Source organism: Cupressus sempervirens, chromosome 9 (assembly GCF_028749045.1).
Source record: "Cupressus sempervirens isolate cs-2001-9-10 chromosome 9, ASM2874904v1, whole genome shotgun sequence".
NCBI lineage: Eukaryota > Viridiplantae > Streptophyta > Pinopsida > Cupressales > Cupressaceae > Cupressus > Cupressus sempervirens.
This window is the reverse complement of record NC_143126.1, coordinates 743,385,511-743,412,534: the sequence shown is the minus strand read 5'-3', so window position 1 is coordinate 743,412,534 and position 27,024 is coordinate 743,385,511. Positions and strand designations below refer to the sequence as shown.

The following is a 27,024-nucleotide window of genomic DNA, read 5'->3' as shown; positions in this document are numbered from 1 at the left end:
GCACAAGAAACCCCTCCAGGATTACTTAAATCTACTCAACATAGTCGGAAGATTACATATGATGTCGATAAATGAAAGGAGTTCATACCTATATAGTGCTTTGAAGCGTGTCATCCTAATGGACATGTGATAAGTGATATTGTAACAGTATTCTCCCGAATGCATCCGTTTGACACATGCCCGTTGCTATGTTGAAACGTAGTTCCAGAGGTAGTCTTCTAGCCACTTGTTCATAATTTTGTGTAGAAATACTAAGAAACCGACCAGCCTTGTCACTAACAATGTTTCAGCGTAACCTATGCAGATGAAAATCCTCTCGAAAAAATAAGGCGGCTACCTCTACGGCCTGGAAATATGAGGAGATGGTGAAGATGTGTGCATACTTCGTCACTCTGTCAAGCATCACAAAGATACAATCCTTCCCATTTACTTTACGAAGTTTGGTGATGAAATCCATAGAGATACTCTCCCAGTTTTGTTTTGGTATAGGCAAGGGTTATAGTAACCCAACAGGTAAAGTGTGTTCGGATTTGTTTTGCTAATAATTTGCACATTCCTGTGTGTACTGCAATACATCTCCTTTAAGTCCCTTCCATGAAAACCTCACCTTCAGCTGTGTATAGGTTTTGAGGAAACCTTGTTGTCTGACCAAGGGTGAGGCATGTATTTTCTTCAGGATTTTCTGATTCAATTTGGATTCAGGCACTAAGTATATCTGGTCGTTATAGAAAAGTAATGAGAATTGGAATTGGAAAGGCCAAATTGGAATCGAATTTGTTATGAATCGACAAATTAAAAAAAACCCTTTAAATTTAGAGATTTTAACAATTCAAAACTTATTTCATGCACCCTATATTGAATATAACTTAAACAAACTATAACATCATCGAATAGAAGTTAACATACATAAACATGGAACATAAATGATAAATCTATCACATATGTAACTATGTTACACGTAAAATGTAAATTGTTGGCTGTAGCTGAAGAAAATAGAAATCATATGATCATAAATGATTCAAATCATAGAATGTATGTAAGATGAAGATCCATGAAATGTATGTCTATCAATATCTACAAACAAAATGAAAAAACAAGGCTCTAGCTTGGTCGTAGCCTTGGGCTCAGCCTCTGAGTATTTAGTGTGCCATCTAGAAAGGCATAGGTCCTAGAGGATTGCCGAGCCATAGCCCCCGCATGTGAGATGGGCTCATGAACAACATCACTATGACCTGTATCTGTGCGTATGCGTGTGTGTCTACTAGTGCATGAATCTGCTCTAGCCGCCTCCTCCACCATGGCCACAGCCTCAACATCTCTATGCACTTGGTCAAACCCCCTCATTGTCTTCCTTAGTGAAGACTAGATGCACAGCCTCAGTGAGCCACTTAGATTTTGGATCATTCTTTGTGATCCTAAGACGAAGGTCATAATGAACAAAGACAATATCATTCAACCTTTGCATAGTTAACCTATTTGTCCTCTTTGAGTGGATGTGCTCGAACATGAACCACTTGCACTCACGTCTAAAAGTGCTACTTGGCCGACTCAAAATACAGATGACAAATTTTTGAACTTTTGTGGTTGTGGGCCCAAACATTTGCCAGCATCTATCTGAAATAGAGGAAAATAAAAACAATTAGTCTTATTTACAACTTTAAAATTACATAATCAACAATTAAAATGCACAACTTATAAGTCATAAACTTAAGATTTATGAATATATTATTTTTACCTGGTTGTATTGTTGTTCGAGCATCTATAGCCATCTTGCTTGAGAAAAGTGGGCCTTTTTTGTTATTGAATTTGTCTAGCTCAATGGTTGCAGCTGCACTATCCTTATGACTACTCAACCTCTGGATCATTGTATATAAGCCACTTTAGAACCTCCTCATCTGCCTTGAAGTTAGGATGGAAACAAAATGTCGGATTTAGATAGGTTTCTGCCCTGACTTCAAGATGCTGCATGGATGGGTCAGTGGAGCTGATTCTGCCATCTCCTATCAATGATCTCCCAAATTGGGGCATACTTCTGCATTCTGGGCTCTAATTGTCTCCTTGGCCCTATCCATGCCCTAGCTAGGGCTTTAGACCCCAAACCACAAATAACAACTACATTTATCATGTTTCACCAATAAGGAGCCCTATCACAAATAGATTATGATTAGAAATTTAGATGACAAATCATTATGTAAGCTTGTAAAGTGAATCTATGATTATGTAATGTTCTTGTTATAAAATAAATATTTACTAAAACGTTTGTTAATGGGCTGATTGATTCAGTATATGTCGGACCCATTTTTATTTAATTGTTTTCATAGCTATGGCTGTCGGCTATCTTTGTAAAATGTTGGAAAGTTTCTCTGAAGGGTATTTAAGCACGACATGTAGGTAGTAGGAGGTATGCGATTTGGATTATTCTCTATACTGCGAATTCCTGTTGGAGTTCTTTGTGTTTGGCATTTCGGAAGTGAAAGACCTTCCCTACTTGGCTATTCCAGTTTCAGTGGGATTCAACCCTCACCTTATTCCATCTCTGTATTACTTGTTTGTTTTCGGCAAATCTGCTCACCATCTTTGTTGTAGATTCATATATATATATATCAAAAATTGAATGAAACATTTGTATTGATAGTAATTAGTGTATTTGGTGAATGTATTGCTCTAGCATCTAGTGGTAGCTCTATCTACACACACCATACGATCCATTGCACTTTCGTGGCTTAAACAACACACGTCGTATGACCTATTCAGCTACCCCTACCATATGACTGCCACCCCATCTTATGGCCTAATCATCTCCATGCGGTTGCCAACTCCACATACCATATGGGCGTACCATACGACACTGTAGCCCCCCCACCATATGACTTAGAGATCACCACGGTACAAACATTCAAAGGCAACTTGATGCACCATACTACCCCTACCATTCTTTCCCTCATCTAGTCTATCCATCAGGATTCTTCAGTTCGTATGCCATAGCAATCTCTAGAGCCCCAACAAGCCATACACTCCTCTTCTTAGGCCACCGCACGACAACTGAGACCCTATAGTAGCTTGTTCAAGCACAAGAAAATTCCTCCAAGATTACTTAAATCTCCTCAGCACAGCTGAAACATTGCAGTGGTATTAGAGCCACTGATTCTGCCAGCTTGTGGTAGTGAATGCAGGTTTATACCCGAAGGAGAAGGTGAAATAACCTTGTTGGTAGAATGATAGATCCTCAGGATCCTATGACATAACTCTACAATCTTTTAAGAGAGCTTAGTAGAAACCAAAGACAAACCAATGAAACCCAAAGACTTATGCAGGAAACAATACAAAAATTGGCTGAGAGAAAAACAACAAGAGGATAAAGTGGGCATACGACAACTCTATTACAGAAAGGACAAACTCCCAACCCTATCGCTCTCAACCCTCAATACCCATCTTCCTTCCAAGGATAAAAGCACCATGCAAAGTAAGAGAGCCCACTTTTCAAGAAATGCAAGAAAAACTTTAGGAATATTAGAGGAACGAGACTATGGAAGGTGATATATCTTACAGAGAGACTATGTTGATCTAAGAATGAGATATTGAAGTGGGGGATATCGTGGTTATTTTAATGACGATCTCAGGACAAAGATTAGAAAAGTACAGTTATCACCATTTGATGGATCTGGAGCCATCACTGCATAGGCATGTGTTCTAAAGGCAAACACTTATTTCCAACTCAACCCGATGCTCGAAGAGGAATCAATCAAGTTCATAGCACTCCATTTGGAAGGAATGGCGCAAGAGTGGTGACACCATGGATCGGTCACTCTCGGCCACGACCAAGTAACCTCTTATGTTGAGTTCATTGAGAGACTCATTGACAGTTTCGATGGGAAGGATCCTGAACTAAACTTGAAAGAGCTAGCTCAGCTAAAGCAAACACGTACGATAGATAATTACATCATTGAGTTTCAAAGGCTGTCTATACTAGTCACAAACATCTTTGGAAAACGTCAAATCGTGTTATTCATGGATGGACTGAGAGAGCCTTTGAGAGGTTGGATCAAAGGGTTCAACTCGTGCGTACTCAATGAAGCTATTAAGGTGTGTGACATGGCCACATCTTCCTACAAAACTCATGTAGCTACACCAACACTGTCCCCACAAGAGGACAAAGACAAGGAGTCGATTTCGAAAAAAACTTCTGTTTGATGAAGACTTTTGACAAGAGCTCCAGAGGAAAAAGTTCTATTTCATGTGCAAGGAACCATGGGGGCCAAGTCATCGCTTCCTTGGGAAGGGAAAGATTCATTATATTGAGGTGTTTCCTGATGGCATCGAAGGACAAGAACCTACAGTGATTGGTGAAGAAATTAATCAGCAAGAGAGAATAAATGCCTTGATACAAAAAGGGGGTTCCATTGCTACCTTCACTACAATGGCTAGAAGTAGTATCTTTAGGGTTCGTGGCACACATCATGGGGAACGAGTCACAGTCATGATTGATAGTAGTGTCATACTCAATTTCATCAATTCATCTTTGGTCACTAGTAAGGGCTTGAACGCAGTAGAGCATGGAGTATTTGAGGTTAAGGTTGCTTGAGGAACCTTGCTACCATTCACTCATGTGATCCCATGACTAAAAATTTGCATGGGAAAGTATACCTTGATAGAGGATTTCTTTTTCATAGATTTGGTTGATACTGATATCATATTGGGCATCTAGTGGATGGAGACCCTTGACCAGTACACCCAAAGTTTCAAGAGGATGGACTTTTCATTCGAGATAGATGGCAAGAAGGTGCTGCTAAGAGGAATGTCAAATAAAGAATTAACGGAAGTCACAATCAAGAAGATGGAGACCATTTTAAAACATGATATGATCCCAGATGCTTCAAGTAAAAACATGACAGTCAACACTTTACCCCATTCCTTTGGGCCCATCCATTGGTCGAGGACTGCAAGAACACTTTTGCATGTTAGTTGATGGATGGCTATATACGTGATGAAAGATACCAAGTTATTGATGATATCATTTACTACGGCAATAAGATCTACTTGGTACCTAATTCAAAACAGAAGAAGTTGATTACAGAAGGTTTCCAAGAATCAAATGTTGCACTTGCTTGAGGACAAACAAATTTTGGGATAGAAGAACTGTAATGTTCTTGTTATAAAATAAATATTTACTAAAACCTTTGTTAATGTGCCGATTGATTTAGTGTATCTTGAACCCATTTTTATTTAATTGTTTTAGTAGGTATGGCCGTCGACTATCTTTGTAAACTGTTGGAAAGTTTCTCCGAAGGGTATTTAAGCATGACATGTAGGTAGTAATAGGTATGCGATTTGGATTATTCTCTCTGTACTGCGAATTCCTGGTGGAGTTCTCTGTGTTTTCCATTTTGGAAGTGAAAGACCTTCTCTACTTGGCTATTCCGGTTTCAGTGGGATTCAATCCTCACCCTATTTCATCTTTGTATTACTTGCTCGGATCTGGCGAATCCACGCATCATTTTTGTTGTAGATTCATATATATATCTGAAATTGAATTGAAACATTTGTATTGATATTAGTTAGCGTATTTGACGAATATATTGCTTTGGCAGGTAGTGGTAGCTCGATCTGCACACACTGTACAACCCACTTCACTTTCGTGGCTTAAACAACACACACCGTACAACCTATTTAGCTTCCCCTACCGTACGGCTGCCACCCCATCATAGGGCCTAATCATCTCCGTGTGGTTGCCAACTCCACATACTGTATGACATTGTACTGCCTCCCCCACCGTACGGCTTCTAGATCACCATCATATGGACATCCAATGGCAACTTGATGCACCGTACTACCTCTATGGTATGGTCCTTCATTCAGGCTATCCATCAACATTCTGTAGTCCGTATGCCATAGCAATCTCCAAAGCCCCAACACGCCGTACACTCCTCTTCTCAGGCCACTGTACAACAACTGAGAGACCCTAGCACAAGAAAACCCCTCTAGGATTACTTTAATCTCCTCAGTACAGTTGAAACATTACAGATCAATGAATCATAAAACAAGTAGATATGATAATTTTTTTACCTTAACCTTAAAGAAAACAAAGATAAAAGAATCAATTACATGGCTCCAACAAATGGAATGTTGCAAAAGTACAAAAATTTGCAAATATCTTTTTTGGCAGCATCATGAATCTCCTCGTTCAAACCCATGCCCTCAATCATGGGTTGTGAGTCAGGAGTAGTGTGGGGCACAAAGTAACTATTCATTCTATTCTTCCACACTCTAGGTTGCAATAGGTTGGACTCAATCTCAGTATAAGATCGACTAGCACTAGCACTAGCACGAGTATTATAATTAGGACAAAAACGAGGCTAGGAAGAACCCTCTCCAACACAACCTACGGATGCGGATGCTAATGCAGATGTAGATGCAGATGCGGCTATGGGAGTATGGGAGCCAATAGCCCTTAACCCTTCAAGTTGCCTTTTCTTGTTCATCTTGTTCATATTTTTCTAATGCTACTAAACAAGTGTGTTTTGCCTCAGCAGTTTGTTGAGTGCAAATTGTAATATCATGTTTAGGTTAGTACCAATGTGGTATTTAAATCTATAAATACCACCAAAATTTATTTCTTTACAAAACATACATTTCATTTGAAATTTGTTTGTTCTAGCAAAGTCTTCGGTATATTTCCAACATTCATCTTTTTTACCCATTGTGGAAAATGAAAGTTAAGGCTGGTGCAATAAAAAATTTCAAGTGAAACCTCAAAGTTTGAAACTAATAAACAAAAGTTACAAAACAACAAACCCTACTTTGGAATTTAGTAAAACTAAAAAAAATTCAAAATTTGCGAATGAAAACTAATTTTTTTAAACAAAAAATGCATAATACATTAACATGTATAAAAAATCAACACTTACCTCTTGCAAATGAGTTAAGGAGTGTTGCTATTGACTCCTTAATGCTCCCAATGCAATCTTATGGCCTCCCCAAATGAACTTTTGATCTCTTTGGTGCTCTTTCTTTTTGTTGGTTGGAAACTTGTGGTTTATTTTTTCTCTTCTTCTCTCACTTTTCCTCTCTTCTACTCATGCTTAAATTAGAAGACCCTTTAGGGTTAAAACAAAGAAGAAGGGCCAAAAAAATAATTTAAAAAATGTGTTTTAATAAAAAAATGAGTTCACTTTTTGCCTCGCCAATTGAGCCGATTTAGGGTTTTTTTCCATGAATCGCATGAATCAGCAATTCATAGGAAAAAATTGCATGAATCGATTCATGACTTCAAATAAATGGCATGCCTAAATCGAATCGCCAAACCGGTGATTTTTGAGGCAATTCTTGGAACTATGCCTTATAGTAAATGATGTCATCCACCACCTTGTATCAGTCATCTTGAGTATCATCGTCCATTACCTTACATGCAAATGTGTTTTTGGAATATTCCACCAATAAGTGTGCTTTCCAGTCAATTGAAATCTGAGAGAGTAAGTAGATGGCGGGTTTTCTTGACAAGGCATCTGCAACCATATTACTCTTTCTCTTCACATATTCAATGTCAAAATCAAAAGCCTGAATCTTGCCTACCCATTTTTTTGCCTCTCGTTCAGACTTTGTTGCTCCAGAAAATATCTCACACGATTATGATCGGTATGGACGACAAACTTGGCACCCACCAAATGTTGTCGAAACTTAGTACATACATGATGGCCAACATCTCTTTGTCATAAATGAAATATAGAAGCTCCACTTGTGTAAACTTCCAACTCTCATAGGCTATAGGGTGGCTATCTTTTATTAATACCTTGCACCAATATCCTCTCCGGATGCATTGCACTTTAGAATTAATGGTTGAGTGAAGTCAGGTAAGGCAAGAAACAGGCAAGTGCTCATTACTTCTTTTAACTTATCAAAAGTGTGTTGCGATTTTTCATTCCACTTGAAGGAGCCTTTCTTCATCAAATCTGTTAATGGTGTGCTAAGCTGAGAGAATCCTTTTACAAACCTTCGGTAATAGCTGCACAGTCTAAAAAACCCTTTGCTATGCCCTTAATATTGGTGTATATGGGGTTATGAATAGTCAACTTGTGGCTACCTTAATCCTTAAATAAGTCATGTTATCATTATTATATTATTATTTAGGTATGTAGGTCAACCTAAGTGTTATGTAGCATTGTGTCTATTCAACCTAAGCATAATTAGGTATATATAGGTGGTTGTGAGTCTTATTTTAAGATCATATTGTGAAGTGTGTTCTCATTGGAGATATTTGGAGGTTGCCCCTTCGAAGTGGCCTATTACTCTCAGTTATTATAAAAAATTTATATAATATTTTATATTATTTCTTGTATTGTGCAAGTTATTTCATTACAAGTGGTATTAGAGCATGATTTTGGCACCATATAGGCAAGATTTTTGCTCAACATTGGGGCGATTTTGGGAAGAGCATAACTTTCAGATTTTAGTGAATTTTTCAAAGATTTTTAAAGGGTTTTTGAAGACTATATTAAAGAAGCTATAGTCCAAAATTCAAACGAATTGGAGCAAATTAGAGCAAATTATTGTAGAATTACTATTTCTACACAATTTTTTGAGATCTACATATCTCTCACATCTTGCCGAATTGGAGTATAACTTGTATTGGGTTTTTGAATACATAGTAGAGGAGGCTACACTTCAAAGCTTGGAGAAATTGAAGCAAAAATAAGCAAGTTATTACAAAATTAGGAAAATTCCCTTTAAAGGTAGCAAATTTTTCAATTTTGAGGATTTTTCCTAAGTAAGGGTATCTTTGCCCTAGTATGTTACAGTAAAACATAAATTAAAAAATTAGAGAATTTACATTTCATTTGTGCGATTTATTTCAAAAGTATTCATTTCCAGACGGGGCCTCCAACAAGAGGCAAAAAGAATGCTACCACACTAGGGAAATCCTCTGATCAAGATTGGGAAAAAAGAGAGGATAGTAATCCCAATGAGGAAATAAGTAAGTTCAAGGAAGAGGTTAAGAGGGATATGTGTGACCTACAAGGAGATATATCAGATATACGAAGCATGTTAAGCACCTATATGAACGAAACAAGGAAGGAGTTGTCAAGCAATCAATGTGAAACCTTCAAGTTGACTAATAATGACACAAATTTTAATACTCCTACAGGATCTAGGAATTTTTTTCCAAAGGTGGATATGTGTGAATTTGATGGCAAGGATCCTCTAACATGGATAAATCAAATAGAGAATATTTTTGAGGTACATCAAACCTCATATGAACAAAAGGTCACGATGGCTTCCTTATATCTAGAACTAGATCAATTGATTTGGAATCGTTGGCTTTGTACTCATAGGAGGAAAAGGGTCACACCGTATCATGGTCAATTTTTATAGAAGAACTCTGAGCATAATGTAGCAATAGTGTGACAAAAAATTCCTTTAGCCAACTTGCTAAGCTTCAACAAACAGGATCATATAAGAATTATATTCAAAATTTTTAAAACATATCCTTAAGAGTGGATACAATTACATATGAGAACTTGAATGATTTACTCTTGGGTGGTCTCAAGGATCACATTCAACATGAGGTATGCATGTTTAGTCCTAGCTCAGTAAATGAGACTTTTATATTGGCACAAAGGGTAGAGGAGAAGTTCTTGATTTCTAAAAAGAAAGGGGCTAATGTGACAAGAGAAAAAGGTTATTCAACACCTTATCTTCCTCAACCTACTAGGTTGACTCCACAACAATTGAGGAGAAAAGAGCAAAAGGATTTTGTTTCAATTGTAATAGCAAATATAGTTGAGGACATAAATGTAGTGAAAACAAATTGTTCTATATTGAAGGTCCAAGTGAGGAAGAAGAGGATGAACCCATATCAGGGGAGGGTAGGGAGTCAGGTGAGGAATCACATGATTCTCAACTAATCATTTCTTGTCATGCACTTTTAGGTTTCAGTGCACCGCAAACTCTCAAGGTAGTGGGTTTCTTAAAGAAACAGAAAGTAACAGTGTTGATTGACTCAGGTAGTACTCATAATTTCATCAACAAAAAGTTGGCAACTCTTCTAAATTGTTTTATATATCTAGCTCCAGAGTTTCAGGTTTTGATTGCAGATGGGGGCACAATTGTTGTTTAGAGAAGTGTCATAGCATCAAATTATCCATGGGAGATTATCAACTTGATACCCCAATGTATGCAATATCCATGGGTGCAACGGATATTGTTTTGGGAGTACAATGACATACTACATTGAGAACAATTGAGATGAACTTTGAAGAACTATTCATGCGATTTCAATCAAAAGGAAAGGTATTAGAGCCAAGGGGATTGAAGGCAAAATCCACACAGATAGTGAGCTCTCATCAAATGCAAAAGTTTCTTAAGAAAGGTGCGGATGGATTTGTGGCCCAGCTATGTTCATTAGAAGTCTCTCAATCTAATGCTCTTACTCATCCAGATTTACAAGCAATAATTGATTGTCACTTAGTGATTCTTGGAGATATGCCTAAAGGACTTCCTCCTAAGAGGGATCATGACCATGCCATACAACTAGTCCCAGGGAGCTAGCCACCAAACATCAGGCCTTATAGGTACCCACACATACAAAAAAGTGAGAAAAAATTGTTGAGGAAATGCTAGAGGCAGGAATTATTAGGCATAACCAAAGTGCTTACTCCATTCCTATTTTGATGGTGCGTAAGAAGGATAAAACTTGGCGCATGTGTCCAGATTATAGAGTGCTCAACAAGTACACCATTAAAGATAAGTTTCCTATTCCAATCATCGACGATCTTCTAGATGAATTAAATGGAGCTATGTATTTTACCAAGTTAGATTTTAGATCGGGTTATCGCCAAATTCGGATTAAGGAGGAAGATATTTGTAAGACAACATTTCGAACTCATGAGGGTCATTATGAATTTTTGGTGATGCCATTTGGTCTTACCAATGTACCATCTACATTCCAAAGTTTCTATTTTTAAGAAGTTCTTGAGAAAGTTTGTTTTTTGATGATATATTAATTTATAGCAAGACTTGGAAAGAACATTTGCAGCATGTAGATCGAGCATTACAGTTACTCGAAGATCATCAACTCTATGCTAAGCCATCCAAGTGTGCTTTTGGTCTTAAGGAGGTGGAATATTTGGGACACATAGTTTCACATGAAGGAGTAAAGGTGGACCCTAACAAAATTAAGGCTATCATGGAATGGCCTACTCCAAAAACTATTAAGAAGCTGAGGGGTTTCTTGGGATTGATAGGGTACTATAGAAGATTTGTGAAGAATTATGGTCGTATAGCAACACCCCTTACAACTCTATTGAAAAAGGATTCTTTTCATTGGAATGAATCTGCTAATGTAGCATTTGAGCAATTGAAGAAGGCTATGTGTACAACTCCAATGCTTGCCACTCTGGACTTCAACAAGAATTCATTATGGAATGTGATGCTTTTGGAAATTGGATAAGAGTAGTTCTCATGCAAGAAGGTCGACCAATTGCTTTTGAGAGTCGTCAATTAAAAGGTAAAAATCAACTCAAACCTATTTACGAGAAGGAAATGCTAGCAATCCTTCGTGTAGTTAAAAAATGGAGGCCTTATTTAATGGGTCGACACTTCAAGGTTAAGACAGATCATGATAGCTTAAAATATTTTCTGGAACAAAGACTATCGTCAAAAGAGCAACAAAAATGGGTCACTAAGATGTTGGGATATGACTTTGAAATTGTATACAAGAAAGGGAAGGAAAATATTGTGGCTGATGCACTTTCCAGGAAGGATGAAAAAGATGAAGCCTTATTGTGTGCCCTTTCAATATTACATGAAAATTGGGTGGTAGAAGCCAAAGAATAGTGGCAAAATGATATTGCAACAAGTAATCTCATCCAACAAAGAAAAAGTGACCCTAGTAGTTCAGATAAGTTTTGTTTAAAGGGGGATATTCTTTGGTATAAAGAGCGCTTGTATCTCTTCAAGAATTCCACTCTTAAACACAAGATTCTCAAAGAACTACATGAGTCTCCAATTGGTGGTCATTTAGGATTTTTGAAGACATATCATTGGGTCAAGCAAGAATTTTTTTGGGAAGGGCTAAAAGGTGATGTTCAAAAATTTGTGGCTGAATTTTTGGTTTGTCAAAGAAATAAGGGGGAAACAATTAAGATACCAGGTCTCTTGCAACCTTGATCTATTCCTAGCCAACTCTGGGAAGAGGTATCCATGGACTTCGTCACAGGGCTTCCCAAATCTAAAGGTCATAATGTCATCATGGTAGTAGTTGATTGCCTCACTAAATATGCACATTTCATTGCATTATGACATCCTTTTACAACAAGTATAGTGGTAATAGTTTTCATGGAGAATATCCAAATGCTACATCGTACACCTAAGGTTATTGTTAGTGATCATGATCCTATCTTTACTAGTCACTTTTGGAAAGACTTATTCTCATTTTTGGGTACTCAATTGGCTCATAGTTCTTCCTACCGTCCTCAATTAGATGGGCAAACTGAGGTTGTTAATAAATTTTTGGAAGGATATCTACATTGTTTCACTTCAGAAAAACAATCTCAATGGGTAGATTGGCTACCTCTTGCAGAATGGTGGTACAATACTTCTTTTCATAGCTCATCAAAAATGTCTCCATTATTGGCACTTTATGGATATCATCCTCCTTCCATCACATCATCATTAAAGGTGTCACCAAGAGTTCAAGCAGTAGAGGACCACTTGCTTCATCAACAATAGGTACTTTCAGGACTCAACGAGAATTTAGCTATGGTACAAAATCAAATGAAACAATAAGCGGACCAACATCGTAGTGAAAGAAATTTTGAAGTTGGGGACTAGGTCTTCTTGAGATTTCAGCTTTCTAAACAAATCTCAATGAAGCAACAACAAAAGAATAATAAGTTGTCTCCAAGATATTATGGACCATACCAAATAATGCAAAAGATTGGTAGGGTTGCCTACCAGCTTGAGTTGCCACCAAAAACAAAGATACATCCTGTTTTTCATGTTTCTTGTTTGAAGATGGTAATTGGGCAGAATATTCCTACTCAAACAGTACTACCAGAATTTGATGAAGAAAGAAGAATAATTTTGGAACCAGAGTGCATTCTTCAAACACGCACAAAGAAGTTGAGGAATAGAACCCTAACTTAGGGTCTCATCCAATGGAAGAACTTACTAGTTGAAGAGGCCACATGGGAGGATGAGGAGTTCATACAAAAGAATTCACACTTGGTTAGCATTGAGGACAATGCTTCTTTCAAGAGAGGGGGCATGCTACGCCCTTAATATTGGTGTATATAGGATTATGAATAGTCAAGTTGTGGCTATGTTAATCCTTAATTAAGTCATTTTATCATTATTATATTATTATTTAGGTAGGTAGGTCGGCCTAAGTGTTATGTAGGGTTGTGTTTATTCAACCGAAGCATATATAGATGGCTGTGAGTCTTATTTCAAGATCATATTGTGAAGTGTGTTCTCATTGGAGATATTTGGAGGTTGCCTCCTCGAAATGGCCTGTTACTCTCAGTTATTATCAAGTATTTATATAATATTTTATATTATTTCTTCTATTGTGCATGTTATTTTATGACACCCTTGTAATTCAGAGAATGATTTTGGTGGGGGCCAATCAACCATAGCTTGAATCTTATCCTAGTGAATCTGCACTCTATATTTACTAACAACGTGCCCTAGGTACAACATTTCTGTCATCCTGAATTCACAATTAGATTCCTTGGCGAACAAGGACTGAGCCTTCATGATCTCTAGGACTTTATCCAGATGCCTCAAGTGTTTTTCCCAAGATTTTTTGTAAATAAGGATATCATCAAACAATACTAGCAAGTACTTACATAATTGTTTGTTGAAGATGCGATTCATGCAAGATTAGAAAGTAGCTGGTGCATTCATTATTCCGAACAACATGACCAGGGACTCATAATGCCCGTAGTGACAACAAAAAGAAGTCTTCTCCACATCTTCCTCCCTCATGGGGATCTGATTGTATCCAAAATAGGGATCTATTTTAGAAAAATAAATCACACCATGCAGCTCATCCAACAATTCATCGATCCTGGGAATAGGGTATCTATATTTTATTGTCTTCTTATTCAATGCATGGTAGTCCACACACATGCGCATGATCTCATCTTTATTTTTAACCAATACTACTGATGATGCAAAAGGGCTAGAGATGGGACGAACCTATCCTTTCTCGAGTAGTTCCTGAATTGTCTTCTTGGTCTCATCTTTGGATATTTTTAGATGGCAATATGGCATAGTGATAACTATTTTGGTGTCGACGTCCAACTTGGTGGTATGCTCAAACCCTCAGTCCCTCATTGGCTATTCCACAAAGAACAATCTTCTTTCCATCGACAACAAAAGTGAAGTCCATCTACTTGAAACTCTTTGTCTATTCATCTAGTGTCTCCATCCACTGTATGCTTAGAATAACCTCCGTATCATCCAGGTCCACTATAAAGAAATCCTTCCTCACAGTGTGATTAGCCATGGTGATACTCAGTTGGGGAACAACGTGCGTATAGAGTAAGAGTGTGCCTTCGGCAACTTTGACCTAGAATCTTGCATGCGTCTCTGTTGGTAGACCTCTTCGTTTCACCAAAGATGAGTTTATGAAGTTTAGAGTGGCTCTGCTATCAAGCATCACAATGACTCTTTGTCCTTAAGGGTTCCCCATACTCGAAATATCATGCATCTCAAGCTTCCAGCGAGGGTGATGGTTCCCCCACGTCTTACCAATGTGACGATCCCCTTTGTACGGTTCAGTTAATCATTTTGGAGTCTTGGAGGTGACTGTCCTCTGTGGATAGATTATGGTTATCTTCCTCATCATCAGACACAACTTTGATATAGTGTATTTTTCCCTTACTGAGGCATCTATGCCCAGGTTTTCACCATTCCTTACACTTGAAACATAATTTCTTCCTTTGGAGCTCTTATCTGGTAGTTTCATCCAATGAAGTCTTCTTTGGTAGGGGTTTGTTATTTTTGTCCTTTGGGAATACCGACAGTGTGTTATCTTTGTTATCTAGAGGATGATGTCGATGGTGATGCCATGCTTTGTGCCTTTTTTATAGCCTTTGAAAGGGTGGCAGAACTGAAACCTTTTACCCAACCCTTTAGTAGTTTTGTCAGTCTATCCATGAAGAGCACTATCCATTTTCTTTCGGAAATGTCCGTAACCAAAAGAGAGAGTTTCTAAAATTATGTGATGTATTGGTCAACCGATCCGGTTTGCATCGATTGTGCCAACTCTTTAATATTAAGCTCCAGATCTTTACCATTAAACCAATCTATCAATCTTTTAGCGAATTTCACATAATTATTTACTTGGTCATGCCTTAACGTGATAGTGCCATGATGCCACCATTTATGTGCCACTCCCTCCAAGTGGACTGTTGCAAATTTAATTACTTCTTCTTCTGGCATTGGATTAAGCTGGAAATAAGTATCGGCCTTCATTACCCATGCTTGTGCAGATATGTATCCGGATCCATGAAATGGTGACAGATTGACTTTACTCAACTTTCTTCTGAGATCATCATTAAAATATCCTCAATTTGCACCTCCGGAATATCGCATTCTCAATTTTGCATAATCTTTGTTGGATATATCCTCTCCCAAGTTTGCACACTTCTAGTCTTCTTTCAACTGTTCTTCAATTTCCTCAAAGGTTGGTTGCCTTCCTCCTTATTGAGCCTCTATCCATAGAGGGAAAGTCAGTATGGAACGTCGAGAGCATGTTGGATGCGGGTTTTCTTTACTTGACACCGAGTTGGCACTGTGACCATTTTGTTCCCTAGATATCTTATTGTTTGCCAGTTTCTTGAGAGTTTCTTCCATAAGTCGTTGAGTGTCATTGATTTGTTCATGATTCCTCAAAAGATCCCTTAGTATTGGCATGAGTTCAATAGGAGTGGGTTCTTGATCGACCATCCTATCAACTGAATGGGATCTCCTTTTTCGGTTATCAACTTCCATTCACTATCCAGAGGCTGGAAGGATCTATGGCTCTGATACCATTGTAATGTTCCTCCTTCGAACTCCTAAGGGGAGAGCTCTTCTTACCCCAGCAATGAAGTTGAGGACCAAAAATCAATGGTGAAAAGGCATGATCCGAAGTCATATGCATGTGACAAGCAGGGATCCCTATAGTGAAATGAATGGATGTATGTGGCAATTGATGGTTGAAGTGTGCCTATACTGAGGTGAGAGACAGATGTATGGTGGAGATATCCAGTTAATTTCCATAAAATGAGATGCCTATCATGGAAGATATTGTTCCATAAGGTGGCAAGGGGAGTTGAATGGGCGTGCATAGGCTATACGGTATGCAAGGTGGAGGAAATGATTGATTGAATCAGTGGTACGATGGTGTTGGATAGTGTACAGAGTGGTGAAGGCCATACAGTGGTGCTGGAGGGTGTACAAAAGGGGTGAAGGGAGTGAGGGTATGGAAGTTTGTGCTATCCAATAGACTACAATCAATTGTCAACCACAAAATCTCAATATAATTACCAAACATACACCCAAAGTATACAAGATTAAAGATATAGTCCAGAAGACAAAGATATTAGTAAACAATATTAATGCTTTGATTTGCCAAATCCGAGCCAAGTAGTACACCGACAGAATAGGGTGAGGGTTGAATCCCACTAAAACTAGAAAAGCCCAAATAGGGAAGATCTTTCACTTCCCAAATGACAAATAATCCAGAACTCCAACAGGAATTCGCAGTACAAAGAAACAAACCAAAATCGTATACCTTCTACTACCTAGATGTTGTGCTTAAATACCCTTTTAAGGAATTTCCCGAGGGTTTACAAAGATACTCGATGACCACACCTTCAGAAACAATTAAATAAAATGGGTTTGAGATATACTAAATCAATCGGCCCATAAACAATGGTTTGATTAATCATTTATTTAATGACGGAAACATTACAGTATATACCTTACATTATGATGAAGTAGAACTAGTGTTGGGCAAGCATAGTTTGGTTTTTAGTGACACTGCCATAGGGATGCCACTAGACATAGGTTGTAAACACTTGATGGAGTTGGAGGGAGCCAAACCAATGAACACGATTCCTTATCGTTATCCCAAGATTTAAAAGACAAAATAGAGAATGCATTTCAAGAGTTTTTGAGTTGGGACACATCAGGCATATCTCAAGCCCTTTTGCATCTGCAGTGGTGATGGTGAAGAAGATGACGAGATTCTTGGAATGTGCATAGACTATCAAGCCCTAAGCAATAAGAAAACTAAGAGTTGATACCCGATTTTGTGCAGCTAGATGAATTTTTATATGAGCTTCATGGTGTAGTCTACTTCTCATAGATTAATCTTCGTTCCGGATAGTACTAGATTCAAGTGCAAAATCAAGATATTCACATGATAACCTTTCACTGCCACTATGGTCACTATGAGTTTTTGGTCATGCCTTCTAGATTGACCAACGCACTTGCTACTTCCTAGGCTCGCATGAAGCACATTTACAACAAGCAATTGCAGAAGATCCTGTTGTTCTTTGATGACATCCCCATTTACAAAAAAACCACGTGGAGATCATATGAGGCAATTGGACAAAGGTTTTGGAGATCATGTAGTCATATTCGTTGTTTGTGAAGAAGTCCAAGTGTGAGTTTGGATAGATTGACAAATTGAGGTTGTGAATCGGTGGATGGAGGGCTACTTGAGGAATTGCATGGCAGTGCTGTAGAAGGCATGGATTGATAAAATACGTTGTGGAGACTACTACTACAACACTAACTATCACATCTCGAGTGGGATGTCACCCTTCAATGTTCTCTATAGATATGAGGCTGCTTTATTTGTTGATTTGGCATCAGGGCATTGTAGATTTCATAATGAAAAGGTTTGGCTGCCTACAACTAGAAGAAAATGCACGTGGACAGATGTTGTGTTGAGGATAGTTTTGAGGCAAAAGATTCGGTCTATCCTCGTTTGTAGTCCTTGAGTGGAGTGAAGTAGATTAAACCTCACTTCTATGGACAAAACAAGGTCATTTGGCAGATTGGAGAGGCAGTGTATGCGTTATAGCTTTTGGAGAACATCAAGATACATAATATGTCTTATGTCTCTTACCTCAAGAGGGCTCTTGGGTATCGAGTTACAATTTTGTAGGAGCTTCTACTACTTGATGACAAGCACAAGCTTGCATTTGTAATTTCCCATTTTTGGAATGATATGGTTTATGATTGGATTAGCCCATTATTGGCCCTCGTAGGCCAAGATTGATTTCTAGAGGGTCCCAATTGGTAGTTTGGGTTGCTTATTCCCACTCTAGAGGTGATAACTATATAAAATTGCTCTTTGTTTGGTTCAATTTGAAACACACAGTATTTATAATAAGTGTCTATTTCAGGAAAAGTCAAGGTTACTAATTATAGCAAGGCACCTGTGCGGGCTATGTTTGTAGTGTCCATGCTTAGCACCTTTAGGTTGATCACATATTGAAGGACTAACTATTTATAGTAATGCACCTTGCAAGTAGAGTCTAGTATTTATATATGAAGGCACCTAGAGCATATTGTGATTTTAGTGTTAATTCTCGATTTCAGTTAGCATGAATAAATAATGCTTAGTGCACAAGTTATATCATATAATTACTATTAAAGGTGACCTCAATAATAATTGTTCAAAAACGACATAATATAATGTTTTTATGTCCACTTATGTCCAATGGGGCCATGACCTTCAAGTAACTTAAAGCACAATTAATAAATTATGTTTGGAAATCCATTTGTTGATGCACTATAAACAACAAAGTTTCTAGACTCAGAGATGGCTCGGACTTGAAAAGGTTGACTCGACTCGACTCGACTCGGTTACAACTTATCAGCAACTCGACTCGATATATATATGTGTGTGTGTATTCCATGAGGCTGAGTTATAAAATCTCGGCAAGGTTTGCCTAGCTTGGTGTCTCGAACTACTCACAGGACTTGCGAAGAGTCATGAAACTCAGATATAAAGTAAAAAAAAAAAAATAAAGATAAAGTGTTTTAAAATGATTAGGAAATCATTTCTTTTGATGGGCCATTTATTAAAGCATTGAATGAAGTTGAAAGTTTTTTTTTAATATCATTTTAAAAGATTAAATGTCACATGAAGGGGATTGACCTATTGGCGTAAAGTATAAAAAGGCATAGAAAAAGCGAAAAAAGCATTCATTCACTCATTTTAACAACTGAAGACTTTGATGTTTGTACTTGTGCTCTTCTCATGGAGAAGTAGAAACTGGGGTTTTCTGATGTTGGAATTGGAGAATAAAATTTTTTCATTGTTTTAGCATTCTGAGGTTGTGAAAGACCAACCGAAATTTTCCCATGAGATTGGCTTCACCCAGAAGTCAACATTGTGTTTAATTGGAGATTATATCAAGGGTTTTGAAGAATATTTAATTGCTGATCAGAAGTTTGAGGATTAATTGTTGAAGCTGAAATTTGTTCTTTTTGGGCCAGCTAAGGATCTGATATAAGATTGCTACATTTGCTTGTTGAAGAATTCATCTGCTTCCGGCATTCATGTTTTCAGGGGGTTTAAGGGCATGTATTACCTGTGAGTTCATTAGTTGTAACTCCTAGATTTTATGGGTATTGTTGTATTAGATAATAGGGTTTATCTAATGAACTGGGGTGTCATGATATTGTAATAATTCTGACTATTCAAGCTGGTATGAAAATCTAGGTTTTTTATCTGTGTTCTTTCAATGCAATTTTAGTTTTGACTTGGAAAAAGTATTATTGCAATATCTTTAATTTGCTTCATTATATTGTCATAGGAATCATTGCAAATATACAACATTTATTCACCAAAACAAACGCAAACAAAGCAGAAAATTTGTATTTACAAAAATCTGCCTGGAGAGGGTTCTTACAGCATTGGAACCTGTTGAGGTCATTGATTTCAAAAAGAGAAGGTTTAGGTCCCATACAACCAAGGAGTATTTTGTCAGGTGGAAGGACTTGCTGATTGAGGATGCCCTATAGGAGAGTGAGTAGATCATGCAGCACCCTAATCTAAAATCACTTGTGGATAAGCAATTTGGGGAAGGGGAGATTGACTTGTCCCATCCATAGCCTGGAGCCATTTACTAGTTTTTCTTTTAGTACATGCCATCCCCTATGGGCTAATTAGCCTTGCAAGGGGGGCATTTGTGGGAGGCACACTTGTGTGGGACCCTTCCTAGTATGGACCTATAAATTAGACTTTTTGGCACCAATCCATGCTGGCTATTTTATTCCACCTTGTACATCATATATGTGTTGACTTTGGTAGAGCTTATTCATCATTGATCATCTTTAAATTCATCCATCATTGCAATTCCTTATTAGAATACATTGGGAGGTTGCAGTTTCGGAGGTGAGAGATCCTCCCTATTTGTTATCAATCTCAAACCAAATTGGATCGATAATTTTGCAAGCATTATCATCATCTCCGACTTCCTTGTTCAGCGATCCAAAGAATATCATTTTATGGAAGCAATTACTTTTTGTACGAACATGCATTATCCTTGGACCTGCAATTACCAGCAACTTCACTGGCATATCCTTTATCATTATGGACAGCAACATAGATCTGTGACACCCTATCTTTGCATAATTGGCAGTGGCATACATCCACAAATATTGCTGTGGTATCCTTCACATCCATCAGTGATGCATTTGGAGCAGCGGATTATAAATACCTTGAAAGCAGTGATTGCACCTTGTAGCAGTGATTATCAGTGATAGAAATCATTCATCTGGTATCAAATGCCTGAAATCAATAGTTCTACTGCGATTGCAGATTTTAGATAATCTGAGATCAGACAGCATGGATCACTGTGGACTATCGTATGCATCTCCCAACACGGAGCAATCAATAGTAGAACAAGGCGCAAGGTCATCATTCTGATTGTAATAAACAATTGGAATTGTCTGAATATAAATTAAAATCTCTGATTTGCTGGTCTATCATTGAGTACTTGTTTATTTTGTTCTTGTATACTGGCTTTAGATAATTCAAGGAGGCCTTTAAACATGTAGGATTCTCTTTTAAAATTAACGATAAACACATTTACTCGCAGAGATGACAAACCAATTTTTTCTATAATTGGAATCTCTCAAATAAGTTGGTAACATTCAGGAATATAATAGTCAAACCAAAGGCCTAGATACCAGGTTGGTAAGTGTAGTAATATAATGTTAAGTTCCTACATTGATAGATGTCATTAAACAATTTACAGAACATCTGGTTGCAGCAACATAATTTTATTAATAAGAAACGGCTATTTTATAGGCCTTATGAGTACAAGTAGCACACAAACAACTAATTAGATTCCCTAAGATTGAACCCCCATTTTAGAAATATCCAAACAAATACAAGCAATGGAAAATTGGGAAAAGGATGGAAATTCTTAGAAAGAAAATGAATTGAGAAGGATATTATTCCATTAATTTGTCCCAAAAGTGATCTAGAAAGTTTAGAAGGAAAACAAATTAAGGAAAGCGAATTCAAAACCAGAAGATGCATGATAAAAGGAACTCAGTATAACAAGGTGCAGGATGAATGTTGTAGGCACAAGAAGAAAATGTGAGAACGATAGTGAACTTTAGTCATCATCAGAACTCGCTTTATGTGAAAGTGCCGTGAGATTGTTTGAGTAAAAGAGGAAAACCTATTTATGTTCTAGACTTAGTACCTGAACATTTTCTTTGTAGACAATATGATTTGACATTTAATGTTCATGCTTGTTTGTGTCTCAACTTACCATTTTTTATTGGTTCGTTTGAATTGCAGGGTGTTCTCATTTTCATGTTATCCAACTACGTCTGCTCAACTATGCAGGTTGGGTTTGTTTTTTGGGTGTTCCCTATGTGTTGCCAATGCAATGCTTGGTGCTTTTGTTTATTAATGACATACTTCTTGTGTCATAGTCATGTGCTGGCCCAGAATAATCAAAGTGGACATATCATACAAATATCTTCTTAAATTTACATTCTTTGCTATGGACATGGGCTGATGTTGTAGCAAGCATTCTGGATTTGTTATATTCTTATTCTGAAAAGTTAATGCTACTGTTGCTAAACTTGTATAACTGCACTGTGTCAGTATATTAAAACATGCAAGAATATATCACAGTAAAATTATTAGAATTGGATCTCATGGTAAACTGGCTTGGGGATGACATCTTGTTTCTTAGGTGGAATGGTTTATAACTCTCTTACTAGATTCACATTGGCAGTCCTTGCATCTGATATGGATGCTGTCTGTGTGTGCATCCATAGTCTGTGGATGTGCCTTGATGCACACCAAGTGCTTCCAGTCTGCATTCGGGCCCCATAAGCACTTTTTAACTTAAAAAGCAGATTTTAAAGTGTGTGTGTGTGTGTATTTATTTTAAATTTTTTTTTCCCCATAAAACACTAAAGTAACCTTTAATGAGGATCTTACCAGACTCAGTACAGTTTGTGATGATGATATCTGTGTACATGGTGCATCTGGTTTGACTCCAATGGGGTTGGGTTCAACAATCTTGATCTTGCAGTAGCTGAAGATGAAAATCCAATAGATGATTTTTTTGATGACCCTTTTCGTAATTAATGAATTATGAACCACATTTTTTGATTGTAACAATTTTCATTAGAGTCTTGAACATAGACATATGTGATATGGTTTATTTGAATGTTTGTGAACAATCAATTGGCATTTAATATTCATCTTAGGCATTTGACTTGGATCAATGAAGTATCATACTATTGATTTAACTCTATATATTTCTTTAATTTTTTGTGTATATATAAATTTATATTGGGTTCAACAATCTTGATCTTGCAGTAGCTGAAGATGAAAATCCAATAGATGATTTTTCTGATAACCCTTTTCGTAATTAATGAATTATGAACCACATTTTTTGATTGTAACAATTTTCATTAGAATCTTGAACATAGACATATATGATATGGCTTATTTGAATGTTTGTGAACAATCAGTTGGCATTTAATATACATCTTAGGCATTTGACTTGGATCAATGACGTATCATACTATTGATTTAACTCTATATATTTCTTTAATTTTTTGTGTGTATATATAAATTTATATTGGGTTCAACAATCTTGATCTTGCAGTAGCTGAAGATGAAAATCCAATAGACGTTTTTTTTGATAACCCTTTTCGTAATTAATGAATTATGAACCACATTTTTTGATTGTAACAATTTTCATTAGAATCTTGAACATAGACATATGAAATGGTTTATTTGAATGTTTGTGAACAATCAGTTGGCATTTAATATTCATCTTAGGCATTTGACTTGGATCAATGAAGTATCATACTATTGATTTAACGCACTATATTTCTTTAATTTTTTGTGTATATATAAATTTATATATTTACACACATGCCCAAATGCATCTAAAATTCTAAACCCTCCAAAATGTTTTTCCATGTATCCATGTTACTGGGTTATCGTACTTGCATTTGTACACGGATCCGAATTGGTATCTTAGGTTTATACCCTTAAATATTTTGGTGTTTGTAGTGCAATTTCTTTGTTATGTCTTAGGTATGTCTTGTTGTTCTTTGAGGTGTTTGTAGCCAATATTGTCACAACATGAGATTACCAAGACATGATTAGTTTGCTTGTAATCATTGAAAGTAATTACACTCAAAATAGGGAAGTTAAAGGTAATGGAATAAAAGAAGCTCGAAGGATCAAAGTGAATTGGAAACTTTTGTCAAACTCTAATAGGCTTTCAACTATGTTCCCTCGAGTTTTTGGTATGGGGACGGTGGGATGGGTTTTTGGGACAACAAATTCTTTTGGCGATTTTGGGGGCGCGGAGGGGGACGGCAAACAAGGATGGCTATATATATAGGGAAATTTTAAAATATACATGTCATTCATATGAAACTAAGCACAAAGCATGTCATTTAAACATTATAGAATCATAACATACAACATTTGAATGCCATCTAGGAAATAATATCCCATTTCAGTACTCAATTGCCAAAATGCATATTAATATGAGTGAACAATATCATAATGAAAAACATGATAAATCTGAAATTCTAAATCTAAATATGCCTAAAGCTATACGTCCAAAGGCTAGAGGGCTGCCATAAAGTAATAAGTATCAATGTATCATAATCATGTTCACTTTCAACATAAAAAACATATTATAGAAAAATGAAGCGGACTGCTGCTCCTATTCTGCCTCTACCACATTTGGTTCGGTGGGGCCCACCTTGGCAACCTAGTAAGGAGGTTTAAAATTATTTTTTAATATTCACTTTTTAATTTTTTGCTTAATTTTTATTTTTTTATTTTTTAAATTAAAAAATTTATTAAAAAGACATTTGGGGATGGCTGGCCGTACCCGGTATGGTTGGGGGATGTTTAGGCATCCCCTTTTCGTACCGGGCTTTTTCCCAGCCGTCCCCAAGTTTCGGGGATGTCCCCTGCTAATTTGTCTTTTTTGGGGACGGCTAGGGGATGTCCCATACCTGCCCCTCTGTCCCGAGACGTCCCCGTTTTCAAAACTCCTATTTTTAGGTTGGGCATGCGTCCCCGGGGAACATAGACTTTCAAAAACCTAATCAAAACTCAGTATCTGTTCACCACAAAGAAAATTTCAAATTGGCGCCAAGTTTTCCTGCATTAATGGGAGCCAACTTAGTGATATGTTGCAAAGGTATAAGAGAGAGAAAGCCTTCCAATTGTCCATTCCAAAGGTAATTGTAAACAGATTTTGAGGGCTTTAGTTAGTGCAAAGAGAAGAGTTTGAAATGGAGAATTTGTGACCAAATTGGACCATCTTAGAGTGACACAAAACAGCAAGTGCTTATTTCTGACCTCATATAGTTAGCTTTATTAATCACATCAAGCAACTTTTCAGATTCTACGAAGGAAAACTGGAAAAATCAGTGCGTTATTACCCAATTTTCCTCAAAGTTGAAAGATAAGTGTTTCAAAGCTAAAGCTAGTGAAAATAAAATATAACCACCTGGGTAATGGGCACTTATTTGGACTAGAGTGTACACTGGTTGAGATACGGTATTCTAGGGTAAGTCACATAAACCTAGGGGAGTTTTGGGAAAGGTTAAACAGCTCAAATAGACACCTATTATATAGAGGCTAGCAAAAAGTGGCTTGCTTGAAGCACTGCTTTCCTAGTTGTAATGCAAAGCACAAATTTGGTGTTGGAATGCATCAACCACTACAATCCCAGCACAAGAAAGATTAGATCCAATAATGACATGCTACTACTCACCTTAGACAAAGCCACATTTAGTAGTTGTTTCAGGTTACTTGAATGAGAAGAGTCTCCTAACTTTAAATTTGTCACTTTAGAGAGAAAAAGGGATCTACAAAATTGTTGCTAGAGAATGGTTCATAGTGCCCAAATAGGGCAAATCTCTATTGCCTATAAATCTGCACAATTGACATTTCAAAGAGTAAAATATAGATATTACAATACTATTGCATTGACTTAGAGTAGCACAAACACACATGAGTTTGATGATTGGATGCTCTTCTTTCTATAAATCATTTGTACAGGGAAAAATTACTTGTTTTATACTTTGGTTTGCAGAAGACTATGACCTAGCCTTGAACATGTTGAGGAATTTGATGAGAATGTTCAAATTTTCAATTACCACCTGTTGATGTGGGTTTTATGACCTACCAACAATAGAACAAAATATCGAGATATCTTATGCTCTCTTGATTAAAATCATGTGTATGCTAAAATTCTGAAAGGTCATAAAATTGATTCCAAGATTCTTTTTCTATCAGTTATTGACTGTAGATAAGCTCAATAATTGATGTGATATGTTGTGATTAGTAGGAGCCTTACATTATGTACCTTGAGTTGTCATTAAATGATACCAGTTATGGGAGCTTTTGAATGATACTGCGATGCGAGTACTTATTCTTTTGGGGTTTCACAAATGTTGAGAAAATAAATAGGAATAGTGTTTTTTCGTGTTTAAGAATATGCAGAAAGTAAATAAGAATAAGGTTTAGGAATTCTACTCTAGTCATAAGGAAAATGATATCAGTATATATAGCTTTGATGGACAAATCCCAAAATGCTTAGGCTCTGCTTCTCCAAGATCAACTAAAATTCTACAAGAATTGGTGCAATCTTCTGTCGGTTATGCAAAGGATTTTTCGTACCACAATGAACACCATCATAATGAGCAATGCACATTTAATAATAGAAGTTAAGCATCCATAAATGGGAGGGCTTAGGCTATCTTTAAACCACTTACAATTAACAAACTATCAAAAGTAGGAGCCATGGAATTCATCAAACATCCTTACATTCTCCTCGGAAATCAAAACTCTTTTTCTAACAAATCTAATCTAAGTGAGGGATCAAAGAGAACATGTGCTTGCACTTAGATAGGTTGACAAATCACCAAACTTCAAGAGTAATTTTATTATCTTAGTAGCTTATACAAGAATATCCAAACTCCGTCCTTTACAATTGAGAAATGAGGCCTTTATATAGATCCCTGATAATTATAAGTGGCCTGGATTGAAACAAAATCGATGGTATTGTTGGTTCATATTTTCGCCTTTGTTGTAAACTATCTTAAAACTGACTCACAATGCCTAAGACAAAAGACATACAAGATCTAATAGTTGGCAAATTCTCTTTATAGATGACCTTGCTCTAGATCTTGGATGTACTTTTCCCTTGTGATAAAAATAGGCTTTTTCAAGGGTGTGCTTTGAACCAAAAAAATGGGAAAGGAAATTAACGTCTAAGCACAACCATGCAATAGATGTGAAGAAAGGTTCAAGCAGCAATTAAGAGAAAGAATTTGACACAGTTCATTTCATTATATTGAATGCCAAGAAAGAACAGGGGGAGAAATACATTCTGATAGAGAACATAGTTTCTAATTTGAAAACATTAGTAACCATTTTCAGTAATAAAAGAATCATAAAGCACTTTCATAAAACAAAGTTGAACTCAAAGGAAAGGG

At 36.9% G+C, this 27,024-nt stretch overlaps 1 protein-coding gene across 3 annotated transcripts in view; it reads left to right on the top strand.

Annotated features, from left to right (window-relative positions):
* LOC149540847 (ALBINO3-like protein 2, chloroplastic) overlaps window positions 1-27,024 on the top strand; it is a 288,924-nt gene that overhangs the window by 149,714 nt on the left and 112,186 nt on the right. For 2 of the 3 annotated variants that reach the window (XM_089801913.1, XM_089801911.1), the window contains one exon: window positions 21,824-21,871. The exons of the other annotated variant lie outside the window; for it this stretch is intronic. In XM_089801913.1, coding sequence (XP_089658039.1) covers window positions 21,824-21,871 — 48 coding nt within the window. The remainder of the gene's footprint in view (window positions 1-21,823; window positions 21,872-27,024) is intronic. 3 annotated transcript variants of the gene reach the window in all.